Here is a 16504-nt window from a genome sequence, read left to right on the forward strand (position 1 = left end):
TTTCAAATATTTCTGGAAAATTTGGGGTCACATGGTGACACAATAAAGAATTTTTGAGTAGAGCAGATCAGAGCAAGACAACACTGGAGCAGTTACTGGGTGTGAATTATTGTGCAGTAACAGCACCCTTGGAACCAGCTGCTTTTTAGAGCAGGTGAGAGACTTCTGGTCACAGCACCTGTATGTTCCAGGCATTTAAATGGAGCTGTGCAAGGAGGAACTGTTGCTAACCCTCATTGGTGCCATTTAGATGGAGCTGTGCAAGGAGGAACTGTTGCTAACCCTCATTTGTGCCATTTAGATGGAGCTGTGCAAGGAGGAACTGCTCCTAACCCTCATTTGTGCCATTTAGATGGAGTTATTTGAGGAAGAACTGTTACTAACAATTATTTGTGTCATTTAGATGGAGCTGTGCAAGGAGAAACTGTTGCTAACCCTCATTTGTGCCATTTAGATGGAGCTGTTCAAGGAACTGTTCCTAACCTTCATTGGTGCCAGTCAGATGGAGTTATTTAAGGAAGAACTGTTGCTAACCTTCATTTGTGCCATTTAGATGGAGCTGTTCAAGGAAGAACTGTTGCTAACCCTCATTTGTGCCATTTAGATGGAGCTGTTCAAGGAAGAACTGTTGCTAACCCTCATTTGTGCCATTTAGATGGAGCTGTTCAAGGAAGAACTGTTGCTAACCCTCATTTGTGCCATTTAGATGGAGCTGTGCAAGGAGGAACTGTTGCTAACCCTCATTTGTGCCATTTAGATGGAGCTGTTCAAGGAAGAACTGTTGCTAACCCTCATTTGTGCCATTTAGATGGAGCTGTTCAAGGAAGAACTGTTGCTAACCCTCATTTGTGCCATTTAGATGGAGCTGTTCAAGGAAGAACTGTTGCTAACCCTCATTTGTGCCATTTAGATGGAGTTATTTGAGGAGGAACTGCTCCTAACCCTCATTTGTGCCAGTCAGATGGAGTTATTTAAGGAAGAACTGTTCCTAACCCTTGTTTGTGCCATTTAGATGGAGCTGTTCAAGGAGGAACTGTTCCTAACCTTCATTTGTGCCATTTAGATGGAGGTATTTAAGGAAGAACTGTTCCTAACCCTCATTTGTGCCATTTAGATGGAGCTGTTCAAGGAAGAACTGTTCCTAACCCTCATTTGTGCCATTTAGATGGAGTTATTTGAGGAGGAACTGTTCCTAACCCTCATTTGTGCCATTTAGATGGAGCTGTGCAAGGAGGAACTGTTGCTAACCCTCATTTGTGCCATTTAGATGGAGCTGTTCAAGGAAGAACTGTTGCTAACCTTCATTTGTGCCATTTAGATGGAGCTGTTCAAGGAAGAACTGTTGCTAACCTTCATTTGTGCCATTTAGATGGAGCTGTGCAAGGAGGAACTGTTGCTAACCTTCATTTGTGCCATTTAGATGGAGCTGTGCAAGGAGGAACTGTTGCTAACCTTCATTTGTGCCATTTAGATGGAGTTATTTAAGGAAGAACTGTTCCTAACCCTTGTTTGTGCCATTTAGATGGAGCTGTTCAAGGAGGAACTGTTCCTAACCCTCATTTGTGCCACTTAGATGGAGCTGTTTGGGGAGGAACTGTTGCTAACCCTCATTTGTGCCATTCAGATGGAGCTGTGCAAGGAAGAACTGATCCTAACCCTCATTTATGCCCTGCTGGAGTCAAGCAGAGCTTTCCCCACTCAGCAGGAGCAGGTCCTGCCCTCTCTAGGTTGTGCAAAGACCATCTGCCTGTTGCCTTTCAAGCACAAATGCAATCTGTTACTTTGTCAAAATAAACAACACATCTCTCTGATCATTTCTAGCCTGCTGCCTGCCTCCCCAGCTATGGGGGAGCAGCCTGTTTATGGCACTCTCCTTTTGGGGCAGAAGCTGTTACAACTCAAACATTGCAATGAATATTTCATAGCTGCAGAAGCCAGAGACAGGGCTTTGCTCTTGCTGGGGCTGGCAGGCATTCAGGGCCATCCTGGCAGCACAGGAATGCCAAGTACTCCAAAAGCTCCATTTGATGTGTGTATATAATCCAAGGAACTTGATCAAGTCAGTGTAAGCATTGCCCTGACATTAGGATCACCCATGTGTCTATAGAATGGTCATGAACAGCTGGAACAACCAAGTTCTGCAACTAATCTATATTTCTGTAATGAATTATTTTTCCCATTTTAAACCCTTCCTCCACCTTTCATATTGCTTATGTGCTTGTTATGCCAGTAGATTGGGTACAATGGGCTAAAGAAGCCAGAAAACCTACACCCTAACTTTCTGGAGTCCTCTCTTTTAATAGTACTTTCTTAAATTAGACCATCCTACATACTTCAGAATTTAAAGTCTTTGTGTGTGTCAGATTGTGACACATTGTTTAATGTGGGCTGATTAGCTGCAGTCACAGGTTAGCTAAAGTGTGTAAGCAAGGGGAAAGGTCTTTCTTCCCCAAACACCAACTGATTCTTAAAAATGTAGCTTATTAGCTTAGCAAAATATTAAAGATGTCTTTTCATCCTTTAAAAGGAGGTTTGAATCCTTTTTACTTATCCTTAAATGCAGCTAAGATCATGTCTTAATTATTCCTTAACCATATAAGTAAAAATACCAATTGAATGTTCAATCAAAGTCAACATAATTTTTTTTCTTCATTCTGAAAGATATTTGTAAATCTCCATTAGACAAAAAAAAAGGTAACAAACCCCAGAAAATGACATTGTTTTCAGCTGAGGAATACATTGTAGGATCCCTATCCACAACTCAGAAAGAGTAGCCAGAAGGGGATAGGGAAAATTCTGGGAATCATGAGCATGGAATGGCTTCTCCAAGGAATTAGAACAGGTCAGGACTTCTAGCTAAGGAAACTGAGTGGTGGCTTGAGAAAGGACTGATGCTCTTGGCTTGGTGCTCTGTGCTGCCCAAGGATTGCAATTTTTTACATGAACTACTAAAATACCTATTTCAGTTTCTGAATTAGAGGAAAGCTGGATGGATGAAACCATCCATTTGTGAGTGGTGCTTTTGGCCACAGATCAATGGCAAACCAGGCACTGCCAAGCTAAAAGGCAGAAAAGCCTCTATCCTTGTGCATTTCTTTAAGAAAACTACTTGCAACAATGTGCATTTACTACAGCCCAGCTTTTGGGTGCAGAAGTGACACATTCTCTGTCTGGGGACTCCTGATGTGATGATTGGGGTTTGGCATTTGTAGAACTCTATTTGTGGGCTGTTTGAGCACCGAGTCACTGAACTCCATATCCCTCCAGATCACATTTCCCACTTCTCACCTGTTGCAAAGGGATCTTAGATCTGATTGATCATTCCTGTGCTGATTAGGATGTCTGTCCCTGTGCTGTTACACCCTCTGGTGTCCTTTGGAGCAGTGACACACATTTCCTTTCTCCTCTGGTGGCACATGGTCTCCCTGGCTCAGCTCCAGGTTCTTTTCAGAGCAGCTTCACAGGTAAGGACAGCACAGCTTTGCTTGTTTGTCTGCTCTCATAATTGTTCCTGAGTTTGATTTAAAACAAAACCATTTACCTCATTAGCTATTTTTCCCTGCTAACTGCATAGCCCTAAAGGAAAAAATATCTCAGCTGTGTCCAAGCCAACCTTTGGGTCTCAACCTTTGGTTTGTCTGAGGCAGGACAGAGCAAGCCTCCAGAACATTTATTTATTGAGCAAGTGCAAGATTTCACTGCTCTCCCAGGGCAGAGCAATACATATCCAGGAACCATCACTTTATGAACAAGAGTGACCTTGAAGCCTTAAGGAAAGATAAAACCCAAAGTTTCAAACACATACTCCATTCCCAGTTGGAGCATCAAAACATGTTTTCCTATATAACTTTATGCATCAGTCACTGTTAAACAGCCAGATCCTTTAGGATTTTGCCTCACTCCAAGCTCACTGTCTGCACTCAGAGGAGGTCAGGAGTGAAGCACACTAATTTTATAGTGATAACAGTCTTGTTGAGGTTTCTGTCCTTCTAAATTCATTGAGGTTTCTCTCCTAAATCCATTGAGGTTTCTCTCCTAAACCCATTGAGGTTTCCCACCAGTTCCACAGTTCCCAGGCCTGACTGGCAAACAGCAGATGGCGTGGTTGCTTCAGCACAGGAACCTAAAACCCACCCCCCAAAGGGGAATTCACCTGCAAGTGAACTTATGGGCTATGATTTGCATGTGGTGTCATTTACAAAAGACACAAACCATGTGCAGGTAAACAGGCATTTTTATAAAAGGAGAAGAAAGTATGTACATCATAGGGAACAAATGCAGACTGTACTGGAATAGCTACCTATGTATGTATTTAATTTATAAATTAAAATAGAAACCTCACTAAAATATTGACACAAAGGAGTAAAGCTTCAACACAAGGCCCAGGGAATCCATCAGATTCCTCTTGGAAAACAATGGGATGGCACTTCAAGTATGATGTCACATTTAACACTACAACCATCCCTCAGCCAGAGTTATTTTTCATAACCTCCTGCCTGTTTTTTTAGTTATCCAAAAACCCATTCCCCAGACAAAGTTCCTCCTAAAATTTCACATATATTTGTTCTCCTAACATAGATAATTAATGTAAATAGTGTACTAAAGTAAGGTATTTAAAACAGTAATACACAGCTCTGCATAGCAGTTTTTATCACAGTATAAACCAGCCCCTCTGATACCATCAGCACTGGCTTCTTTATTTGATAAATGGGTATTCAGTGATTAAAGATAATTCTCATATTTTACAAGAAGACAGAAATGCTTTTAAGATGCTATATTTAAGCAACACTTTACTTTTACAAAACTCAGCTTTATTTACTGCTGAGGAGTGGATTCAGGGGGTTCTTTAAGTGATCTCTGGCTTCCAGGACAGGGATGGTTTCATTGAAATCACTGGATTAATTAATGGACTCAGGAAATGTGTAACTGAAACTCAGCTTTTGTTGTGACAAAAATTTCTAAGCTAGTTTTCACTCATACAGATGGAAATAATTTACCTGAATCCCTTTCCTTGTACATGTTGAGTGCTTTGTCCTTTAGTGTCTTTTTAATCTTATATCACACTGAAAAAAGATTTGCTTAAAAACCTAATAGTGGAAAAATATTTATAAATAAACACCAAATAATTACAATATTTCAATTCTGTTATGATCAGTAGAACTTATGGCACAGCTATCTCTGCTTTTGTAAAATACTGCTAGGAATGGTCAACATGGAATTCAGAATTCCCAGGATTAAAAAACCAAACAAATCATCACTATTGTATTGACAAGAAAAAAGTGAAAAACAAAAATCAAATGCTCATTTTGGCTGAAGAAGCTCCTACTGAGGTTGAAAAGCTTGTGGGAAAGAACAACCCTTTGTTCTCTTTATTCTAGCAATTACTAAGCATGGAATTTTTTGGACTTCCAAAAAATTCCAAGTAGCTAAACTATGTCAAAAGGAGTTGAAATAATGTCTTTAAAACAGCAGAATGACAGTAAAAATTACTGGTAACACAAAAGTATACACAGCACATACATGAATCAATGCCAAGTAACATTGGATATTCAATATACAGGCTGAAAAGCTCAGTGTGGAAAAAAAAAGTGTACAAAATGTATTCAGATTTAAACATCTCAATCAATCAGTGTCTGTAAGAGAAACACAGAAACAATGCCCTGTCAGGTCTACTCACAATTCATCACTTTGCTACAGCTACAATAAATATTCTACATCCTATGCCATCAAAGGGGGAAAAAAAAAAATCTCTCTTGTAAAATACAAGGAAACCAGGTATGTAAGGACACAGAGTTGCTTCAGAAATCGTTCTCCTGCAGGTCGTTCTGTTGGCTGATGAGCAGATCTTGGACAGAAAGTGTCCCAGTAGCAAAGAACTGGGTGTCCAAGTGACACAAAGATGAGAAACAGGAGCAGTGCCAGTGACACAAGCATTCCAGGTGTGGGACAGCCCATCAGGGCCGTGTTTCCTGAGGAAGCTCTGAGGACTCTGACTGCCAAGGGGGATCAATGGGACTTTCTGGAGGAGCTAAGACACCTGGATGGGGGACAGCAGAGCATCAAGAGAAACCCTCACTGCAGCCACTGGTGATGGAAGCGTGGAAAAGCCCATGACATCCCAGGCTGTCCCCAAAACTCAGGAGCTCCCTCCCATTGCTGCCCTGCTCGGCCTCTGGAGCTCACTGTGCATCACTGAAGCCGTGAGAACGGGGTGGGGTCAGGCTGTCCCTCCCTGCACCGGGGAGAATCTCAGCCCTTTGTGGATGGGGTGAACACAACAACAAATTCTGCCTCACTTTGCCTGTCTTTAAACACAATGGTGAGTGAGAAAAAGGAATAGCAGAGCCAAAGGAGTGCGAATGGCACAGGTCATGAATGAATGCTGAAGGACCAGGCTTGGAGGAGTCTGCTTATGGTGGCCTGCACAGTCTTGCTGCCGAGTGTCTCCCTCTCCTTTTCACTGACATCACCCAGAAAAGGCTGTGGAATTCATGGAGCTAACATTGTTCCTTTGGAAACCTCAAAACAAGAGTGAAACTGCTCAGTCTGTGGCACTGCTGGTGGGCTGCAACATCAGGGTAAAAGCAAATCTTTGCAGGAGAGCAAAAAGGACGATTTACTGAAGCAACGTTTTGAAACATTACTGTGAAAAAACAATGGAATTATCACAAAATGGAATTTCACACTCCCAGCAAACCCCCACTGGAGACAAGAGACTGACAAACAGCATACCATGGAAAGCAATAGTCTAAGTTGCACTCCACAATCAGTCCTCTCATACCTGTCATTCCATCTAACTTACCAAACTTTTAAACAGCAGTTCAACAAACTCATGTTTTGCAGGAAAAACAAAAGTTTAGCTGTTTTTTCTTGAAAAAACCCCTGCAATATTCTAACTCCGTTTAAAAAAGACCAAACAAAATTGTAAGAAAGCTACAAAACTACACTGCCCTTGCTGCCTTTTAAACAGTAAAAGCTTTACAGTCAACTCTAAAATGAATCACAAACATCTACAACCTTAATTCATGTTTTGTCACGATGTTCTCATCAGAGAAAATGTTTACCAAAGCAGGCCTACAAGGAGGGAGGGAGGATAGCAGGAAGGGTAGATAATAACAGGGAGTGGAAAATGATCCAAACGTGACCAACAGATTTTCTGAAAACGCAGAAAAGCAAGCAGTTATTTTGTCTGGATCAAAGGCATCAGGAAGATATAGGGACAGAAAGAGGGGAAGGAAAGAAAAAACCCAAAGTGTAAAAGAAGGGGAGACCTTCATCCAGCAAAGCATTTGCACATAGGCTCAGGGTGAAGCACAGCCTAAAGCTAAGCTTGAACCCGAGTGTGCTGCTGGATTCAGAGGAGGGAAAACAACAGCAACAGACAATACTTGAGCAGGTACCCTCCAAGAACTTGCCATCTTCAAATAAACGTCTTCCAAATTGAATTTTTCAGCTCTTTCTAGCCAAGCCTGCTTTTCCAGGCTGTAGAAGGCTTTGCTGTAGAGGACACAGCGACTCTTGCCAGACTTCACTGCTTTCAGACACCACCGAAGGTGGGGAGAGACCATTTCCAAGCGGCTGGTCCCTAGCGTAGCCCTTTCGATCTTTGCAAATGTAAATGAAGCGTTGTGGAGGGAGCGTTTTGTCTGGGAGAGGTCACTGGCACCTGGTCCCTAGGTGTGGCCTTTGGGGATATGTTTATCCCCACTAAAAACGTGTTTGCCTACAGAAAGCACCTTTTCACTACCGAACTTGGGGAGAAAAAACAGACAGGAAAGAAAGAAAAAAAGACAGGAATGTCCTTAGGACATTGTGGGTGAGGAACTTCTATGCACTTATTCCAAAAGCCCATTAAAAATAAACCTAAAAGAAAACACAAGAAAACAGAATAGAGCAAACAAATTGCCCCCAAAAATCATTAACAAAAAGTAAAAGTAACATTATCAAACTATATATATAATGGTTTTCATTAAAAAAGAAGGGAAAATGCACACCCTACCGCCTGCAGTTCTGGTCAGGTTCTCCCTCAGCCCACCCCAAAACAGTAAAAATTTTTAAAAATACAAATAAAATAAATTAACGTTTCCACCAGCCTGGTTCTCAACTGAAACAATTTCTTCGCCCACTACTCTATTTCCTGAACACATCTGTTAGAAACCTCATTAAAAAAATCTACAATTCTTCAGATGAACATGAAAGTAGGACTCTTCCCCCAATCTTTGCAAACCTGGACTTATTTTAACAGTAGACTTTCTGTGCATTGGGTGTCAGGTACAGGTGTCCTTATCAGAAGATCAGAATGATTCCACTTGTGCTGACAAAGAGTGTTTGAATCTGGGATTGCTCTAGGTTAATGGCATCCCTTTGAGCTTGAAATCAGCACTTTCTCCTCAGCTGTAATGTGAATTGCTTAGCACTTGGATCTATCTAATGATTGAGATAATATCATTCATTAGCTCTAATAACAATGGCCCTGGCTCACCCGAGTATTTCAATATATTTCAACATGCAAATGGCATCCTTTAGGCCAGCAGGGAATCACTTCCTCAAAGTTAAATATGTGGTTCAGTTCTTGGGCAAACGGGATTCCCAATGCATTCAGGAAAGTAGAGATGTTTTGTCATGTTCAAAAGATAGGTACTTATTTTAAATTTGGGGGTTTTTAAAAACAAATTGCAAGAGCTGTGGTGAAAAGACACTTGAGCTTACACGCTAACCTTCAGCAGTGGGGGCTGAGTAAAGGATGCCAGGTTTGCATGGCAGCTGGCAGGAAGTATCCAGGATTGTATATTCTGCCCTTCAGGCTGGGAATCATCCTCTGAACCCCTCAGCACTTTGCCAAATCGTTATTTCCTTTTAGTGAACATATTAAATCATGTAACAGCGGAATTGAACCTTTGTGATCCTTCTTTGCCATCTGGATGTACATCTGTGGAGATGTACCCACAAAAGGGCCTTAATGGGCCAGCAGAAAACATTTCTGGAGGGCTCCAGACAAAGGACATCCAGAGGGTGCAGTGGAGACCAAAGCACAAGTACAGGAAGAAAGGAATTAGTCAGTAAAACCAGACTTTTTCCACACTCTATGATTTTCTCTTCTGACAACATATTTCATGCCTTCAGAATCCAGTATGGTTTTAGAAAACCCAAACAAACCAATGTCATTTCTTATAATTAAACAGGAGAAAAAAGTTTGTGATGAAAAGGTTAAAGATGGAATCATCAATGACACAGGTGGAAGTTTGTCACCTGGTAACCAGAAATGGTAGCAAAAAGTGTTATCACATCCTCTCTGAGCAGCACTCTGAACTGAACACAGTTCTGGGGTTTCTCTGCTTTTCTAAAGAGAAATCTTCAAGAAGGGTTTCTTTCTTGGATCAAAGGATCCCCTCCCAGAAATATTGTCTATGTCTTGCACTCATTTATGTAGCTGCTGCTGGAAAATGAGCCTAATTCTTCATCTGAAGAGTCTGACCACAATAGTAGAGTGAAGTGAAAATGACCAAAGAAAAAGAATATAAATGGTGCCATTCTCAACCCCTGCCACTGGCCTCTGAGAGAAAACAGAAAGCAAAGCAGAAAGTGCTGGCACGCTGAGCTCCTGCAGGCCCAGCATCTGGGCACACATTCCTGGTGCACTGCTGAGGAACTCTTCCCAAGCTCCAAGGAGGCAACTTGCAAAACATCTCCAGCAAATCTTCAGGAAGGTCCTCCTTCTCCTTTCCCTCTGCTGCCACTTCCCAAGCTTCTGCACCCTCAGACTCACTTTCTGGCTATCAGCCAAGGAGTTTGACCCTTGAAGTGGCAGACAAAAGGTTTGACGTGAAAACAGACAGGCAGAATTGACAGGAACCCACAGCAACAGCAGCCTGGTTACAGGTTTTAGTAGGGACAGAGCCTGGAACAAACTGCCACACTCAGGGTGGTATAAACCCAGCTGCCCTGCTTGGGTTCCTTTTGAGGTGTAAGGAGCTTAGGTTTGGGAAGAGCAGCAGCTCAGTGCAGCTCAGTGATTTGAGCTCTCTTGTCTATCCCCAGGGGCTGATGAGATTGTATCAGTATTGGGGCTGTGGAACAGCAATCTAAAATGGTTATCAGGTACTTCAGTTAAGATCCCAGGCCACAGCCACAGGGAACATTTGTCACCCTTTTTCCAACCTTTAAATGAGCAGGTACCCTACACATATTCTGACAGTAGGTAAGTCTTTGCTGAGCCAAGTCAGGTACTAGCAAGAGTTCTGGCAATTTCACTTCAAGCTCCCTTACACCTCAGGCAAGAGCTTTCTTACAAATAGAGCAGTCAAAAAACAGCCCAAGAAACAAAACAGGTACAGCATCACCTTGAGAGTCCTTTAACTTTCAGGAGCTGTGTCAGGACAAGGTGGTAGATGTGCACTTGCTCTGCTCTTGGACCAGATAAAACCAACCAACAGCAATCCCATGCAGTGCAATCACAAAAACCAGCTACACCAAAACCATGCTACACAGACCAAAGGGAACAGGAAGCACGGCAGCTTCTCCCAGGGATCTCTGTATTTTTAAAGGATTAATAACCAGGATTTGTAGAAGGGACTGAAGCATTAAGACATCCTACCTTCAAGATCAGAGCAGGAACTCACTGCTGTTGCTACCACCTTCCAAGCCCAAAACACCAGGAGTGCACCTGGTGGCTGGTTAGTAACTGCTTTAACAGGTGTGCAATTAAAACACAATTGGACCATTAGCTGTCCCAATTAGCTCACAGCTGCAAAGCCTTTTAACAGGGAGCTGGGGGCTTACAGGAACGACATCTATTACTGAGAAAACCAGGGAGAATCCCTCAGTGCTCTGAGCTTCATTTTCTTTCTGTGCCGTTTCAGCTCCAGCACACCAAGCTCATGAAAACATCACGCATGGAAACGTTTCATCCCAAGGACAATGTTGGCATGAGAACAAATGGTTGTAAACACCATGAATTAGTTTAGGTCAAAAGTTGCAAGGAGTTTCCTAACTGCGAGGGCACTGGAGTCGGAACAGCCTGCAGGGCAGGGAGGGAAAGGAACAGGGCAGTGGAAAACTCCCTGTTTTCAGATGCAATTCAATAAATCTCTGAAAGGACGAGTGACAGATGGATTGCAGCAGTCAGAGGCTGGGCTGGGATCCTTGGGCAGTCCCCAGCAGGCCCTTCCCTGTGTACATCCCTTACTCTGTCGCTTTATTATGGTGGTGCTAAAAGGCTGTTTGGAACCACCTGGAAAATTACCTGATAATAGTTTGTGAACAGATGAACACGTGAGTATAGGGAGCAGGACTTCAGTGGATCAGTCTCACTAATAAATCACCACTTGTGCTTCTCCTTTGGGATCATTAAACACTGGTAACTTCCCCTAAGACTCCTGCACTGCCTTTTTCCCCTGTGAGAAGGGCCAAGGCAAGTGGATGTGTTTTAGGGAATAGATTTAGGCTCCCACCATTCCCCTCATCCTAAGGAAAGCACACTGTTATGCTCACTTTAGCCTGGCAGTGTTTTCCTCTCTGCATAGTTTAGACTTGAGACATCAACAAAGGTAGGTCAGGAAGGATAATTAAGATGTGCATATGCAAATGAAAATTACACACTCTGAAAATTTGCATGCGACCTTTGGTTAACATTTTAAAAAGCCACATGGATTGATTTTTACAAACATTTGTTAGGATATCAAGGTATGCTGCATTATGCTTCATTTTAAATAAGGCTTTAAGCTGCTTGAAAGCCTACAATTTAGAAAGGGATGAGAATTTTTTGCCAACCAGGGCTCCTTGTCATAAGGGTTATTCCAGGTCATGGGAGGATAACTGTAAATCATGGTGTCTCTACATTCCCAGTGCACAGGGACTACTAGGAGGTTTTTCAGCAACACTTTAATTCATCACAACAGAAGTGTTAATATTTCACTTTAATAAAAAATACATAATATTTTGAAATATTCTTGAATTATCCAGCTTGAAAAATGAAAATGACCTTTAAATCTATACAGGGCAGTTCCTTTGGGCACTTTAAATGCAATAATTTATTAAGTTCCTATATTCATCATGTGTGCACAAATATCATGTAAATATTACAGCTGTACTCCATGACAAAACAAGCGTAATGCAGACATAGAATCATACAGAGAACTGACAAATGGGGAAAAAGGGAGATCTAGTATTTTCTGTACAAAAAAATATGCCACTTTTTGATAATTTGTAAAAATGCATAACTTTTGGCATTTCAGAGAAGAACACCGTATAAAAATAAATATTCTATGTACAGTAACACACACAGGTCAGTCCAGGGTTAGAATCATCACTGCAAAAGAAAACATAAACAAGTGTTAGTGACAGCTCACAGGGGGAAGGACACTGTTAGGGAAGCTGGCTCTGGGCTCTCCAGGAGGAAAAGGAGCTGTGATGGATCCCAGCAGGGACCCTTTCCACCTCTCCTGAAGGTGGGCCAGATCCTGGGGAGTGTCTGAGAGAACCCAGGAGGAAATCTCATCTTTGTGCAAGGATGAGAGCACTTTGGGCCAGGCAGCTCAAAGGCCACAGGTACAGTTCTCTCCTTTGAGCTGAACTGTGATATTTAACTAAGGAGGAGTTTTGATTGCCTCTTTTCTGGGAAACAGTCCTGGAAATCCCATCCATGCATCCACACCTCCACCCTTAGGCAGATTCATGGAAAACATTAGCAGGACCCATGGCACTGCCAACTCAGCACAGCAACATTTCCAAATTACCTTATTCCAGCAGCCTTGAACTGGAAGGCCATCTTCTCCCTGTGGAAAAGATGGATGAAATAGCAGTTTAGGACAGAGAAAGTAGCACAAAGACAGAGAAAGGAAGGCATGGGTTAACTGTTACTGCAACAAACAGTTTGAACCTGGGCTGGAGGAATAGTCTGAGAGATATTCCTCATCCTTCAGATGACCCAGACTTCTGGCTGGCACAACCAGTGCAGCCTGAAGCAGGGGCTGGGGTGAAGAGGGGAAATGCCTGCAGGCTGTGCAAGGGGCTCATGTACCCGAGAACCACCCTCCCCTAGGAAAGGGGTCTGCCCAGGTTTCCTTGAAGGAAGAAGAGAAGGACCACAGGAGGTCCAACTCAGCCAGATAAACAGGAAAGTGAGAGGTGGCTGCTCTGTGTGCTCAGGCTTGGCTCTGTAACATTGAGCTTAAAAGCCAATCCCAGAGTCAGCACTAACCTCAGACCTGAGGAGGGTCTAGAAAAAAAAATCTTCATTTCCTTCCTGCCCTGTTAAAGGGTTTGCTTTGTCATGGGAGACACTGCCCAGTTACCCCCTCTTGCCTCTGGGCAGATCCTGCTCCAGGGAAATTACAGCAGCCCCTCAGCTGGCTCCCTGACAAGGGACTCTGGCTTCAAAAACATCAGTGGGATTTCTGTGGAAAGCCCCTGGCACTTCTGCACCCGTGATGTCTTGGGCTCCATGGCTGGGAAATGCTTTTGTAGATTACTGCCATTAATTACAACCCTGTGCAGCCCTCTTTGATGGGCTACATATGACACCAGTGCTAAGGTGCTCTGGGGAGTAGCAGATAAAGTCAGGTGTAAGGAAATACATGTCTGACATGAGAAGTCAAATTCTTGTGCTCTGTGCACGTGGCAGATTCATGGTCTATCACTATTCCCCAGGAAACCCCAAAAAAATACAAACAGAAAAGCAAATGCACAGTAACATATTGAGAAATGAACTATTATTTGCTGGAGATGCACTTCCAGGGGGCTGATGTACTGAACATTGCCATGATGTTAAAACAATTTTGCTTTTCAAATGCATTTTTTGGACTTTGGTCTCCTTGTGCTGTTTCCTCCCCTTGCCCCAACTATGTGGAAATACAGAATTCCAACTTATTTACTGGGTAAATTGTGGTGTTCCCATTGGTACACTGGTGGTGACAGGAATGGCTGGTACAGTGCATGGCAGGAGGAGATGGGAAGTTAGGTGTATGAAGGAATGGGAGGCCAGGGAGTCACAGCTCAGGGATCAAAGGAACACCAGGGTCACAAGGAAGTGTTTGTTGCGGGCGAATGTGCCGAGAATGGAAACATGACGTGCTTGTTAGTACCAAGGATCTCCTTCCACATATCTCACATGTGCCAAGAGTTAGTTCACAGCCTCCATGAGCTACACACATGGATGTGTCAGCTGGATGCCAAGCTTTTAACCTAGTTGGATCAAAAAACATGCTTATTCACGTTCCCAAGCTTGCATGCCAGAACACCATGTATAAAAAATAACAGCATCCATGTTTTATCAGATTTTCTGGCAAGTTTTCCTTAATGAAAATAGGTATGAAAAGAAGTGTGAGTTCTATTATGGCCACGTGGGGTGAATCCTCACTAGGAGCAGTAACAAAACCAGAAATGTCACCTGCCAGGGCACTGGTGGAATCCTTGCACCTGTGAAATCAGGTGCCTTACTCAGCCAGAAGTTATTCCACAGAAACCTGGCTGTGAACATTGGGACACAAAACACATGGCTCCGTGGTCTTCCTCCTTTGAGCACTGTTCTGGGCAGGGATGGTTTCACTTGGGGGACTGGCATAAGTTTCTACTACCCAGAATTTACAGAGCAGCAACTGAGACTTTGAGTGGTCACTGTCCCAAACAGGCAATGGCAGCACCCAAAGGAGGGAACACTGGAAGGAAAATTATGTCAGCTCTTCACAAAGCTCAAATAACAAAGGCTTTTAATGGCAATTTCATGGCTTTTTTTTCTTTTTTTCCCTCAAGAAACTAGAAACTAGAAAAACCTTTCAAATTAAATGTGGCTTTTTGCTTTGGGATGCATTTTCCCAGCTAGTTGAACTAACAAATCCCATCCCTTGCAGATGGCATCAAACCTCCTTAAGTGAGCATAAAGCTTGGAAAGACCATGCTCAAGCAAACCTTGTCATGCCAAACAGGGCTGGACGGGCAGGGGAGTAGAAGATTCTTTGTATTATGGAGATGTTGAGACTCTCCCAGAGAGCAAAAATGTCACCTAAATGCTGCATCTCCAGAAAACTCAGAGAAAATGAATAAATTGGTGACCTTTACTGGGATACTAAGAAATCAGTTGGGCTTAAGTGTTTCTGAATACTTTTGTCCTACAACAGTTGGGCTAGATCAGGCACTAATACAATAATCATTTTATCACTTGAATAAGATGGATATTGGGAAACAGGCAATCCTAAATTCCAGTTTTTTGGATGCTATGGGTACAGTTTGGACTTTTGGGGAGAGTCATAAATAGGAATGATCCAGCAGGGAGGTTAAGTGTCCCCATTATGTTTCACATGGGCTTACTAATGGGATAACTATTCTTTTCAGTCATCTTCATGTATGGGGTAACTGAGGTCACATGGAACCATGTCAGGCTGTGCTCAACACACACACAAGCAATTAAAAACAGAGTTAATGAAGGACACAAGCACTGCAGCTCCTTGTGAGGAAGCCAAGCCAGTGTAGAGCTGGGCCTGCATACACTGGTTTACTGGAAATTGTCAAAGGGAAGGCAAAGGAAGAAGTGAAGCAGTTGTAAATAAAACCACATTCCAACTCTATTTTTCCTCATGCCACAAAGTGCTGCTGACAGCTGTTGGGAATCAGAGTGAAGGGAAGGGCCTGGTTCTGCCAGCAGCAATGAGAGGAAGGGAGTCTGGAGACAGGTAAGGAAGGAACTGCCAGGTGTTTCCAGGGCATGCAGCTGTTTGGGGAGGATCAGAAAACAGCACCAAGAGGCAAAAAGCAAACGAGCATGCAGGAAAGGGAAGGTATACACCATACCAATGGGCATGGGGCATCCAGGCCGTCCAGCCCAGGTAACCCCGGCTCACCCTTCTCGCCTTTAAAACCTCGGAGACCCTGTTCATGAAATCAACCACTATCGTTATTTCAGTCAGTGCCAGGCACCTGCACGCCCCAGGAGGAGAGGCTGAGTGCCTGCTGGGACTGGCACAGACAGAGCACTCAGCTGCACACCCAGCACTGAGTCCTGTCTGCACACTGAGCTGTGCAGCAGCAGTTTCTGTCTCTATGAGCCGGGAGATGCTTCTCTGAGAGGATGGGGATGGTGCTTCCTCCATTCCAAAATCAGCCATTCCTCCCATCCTCACTGAGAAACCCAGCAGCTGGATTTCTAAAAGAATGATCCCCAAGTACTCCTGGAATTTGTGGCACTGCTAGCAGATTTCTGGCAGTGTTTGCTGCAGCATATGAATTTAGATAAAAATGTACACATATTCCTGTATTTATTCACTCATCCAGACTTATAGCCAATCTGTTTTGACAGAAACACATCCCATTTAGGATAACTGAGACTTGTTTTCCCTCTGGGTAGTGCAGCTCAAGTGCCCTGTGTGCTCTCAGGCCATCACATCAGCTGGCTGTTACTCCAAGGCAAGGAACCAGCATTGCAGTTTTGCTGTCAGGTAGCTTTGATCCCATGGAGCATCTCCAGAGAAGAGCTGGAGCCAGCAGCAAAGGAGACAGGGCTCGATCCACAGTG

General features: G+C 43.2%; 1 protein-coding gene across 12 annotated transcripts in view; it reads right to left on the bottom strand.

Annotated features, from left to right (window-relative positions):
* Window positions 1-11900: 11900 nt before the first annotated feature.
* COL13A1 (collagen type XIII alpha 1 chain) overlaps window positions 11901-16504 on the bottom strand; it is a 54390-nt gene continuing 49786 nt past the window's right edge. For 4 of the 12 annotated variants that reach the window (XM_077183519.1, XM_077183518.1, XM_077183516.1 and 1 more), the window contains one exon: window positions 14760-15861. In XM_077183519.1, the coding sequence (XP_077039634.1) occupies window positions 15718-15861 (144 nt within the window). In that variant the 3' untranslated portion in view covers window positions 14760-15717. Of the gene's footprint in view, window positions 12308-12734; window positions 12774-14759; window positions 15862-16504 lie in introns of those variants that run through there. The other 8 variants (XM_077183510.1, XM_077183513.1, XM_077183512.1 and 5 more) reach the window with 4 other exon arrangements.

Source organism: Agelaius phoeniceus, chromosome 9 (genome assembly GCF_051311805.1).
Source record: "Agelaius phoeniceus isolate bAgePho1 chromosome 9, bAgePho1.hap1, whole genome shotgun sequence".
In the NCBI taxonomy this organism is placed as follows: Eukaryota; Metazoa; Chordata; class Aves; order Passeriformes; family Icteridae; genus Agelaius; species Agelaius phoeniceus.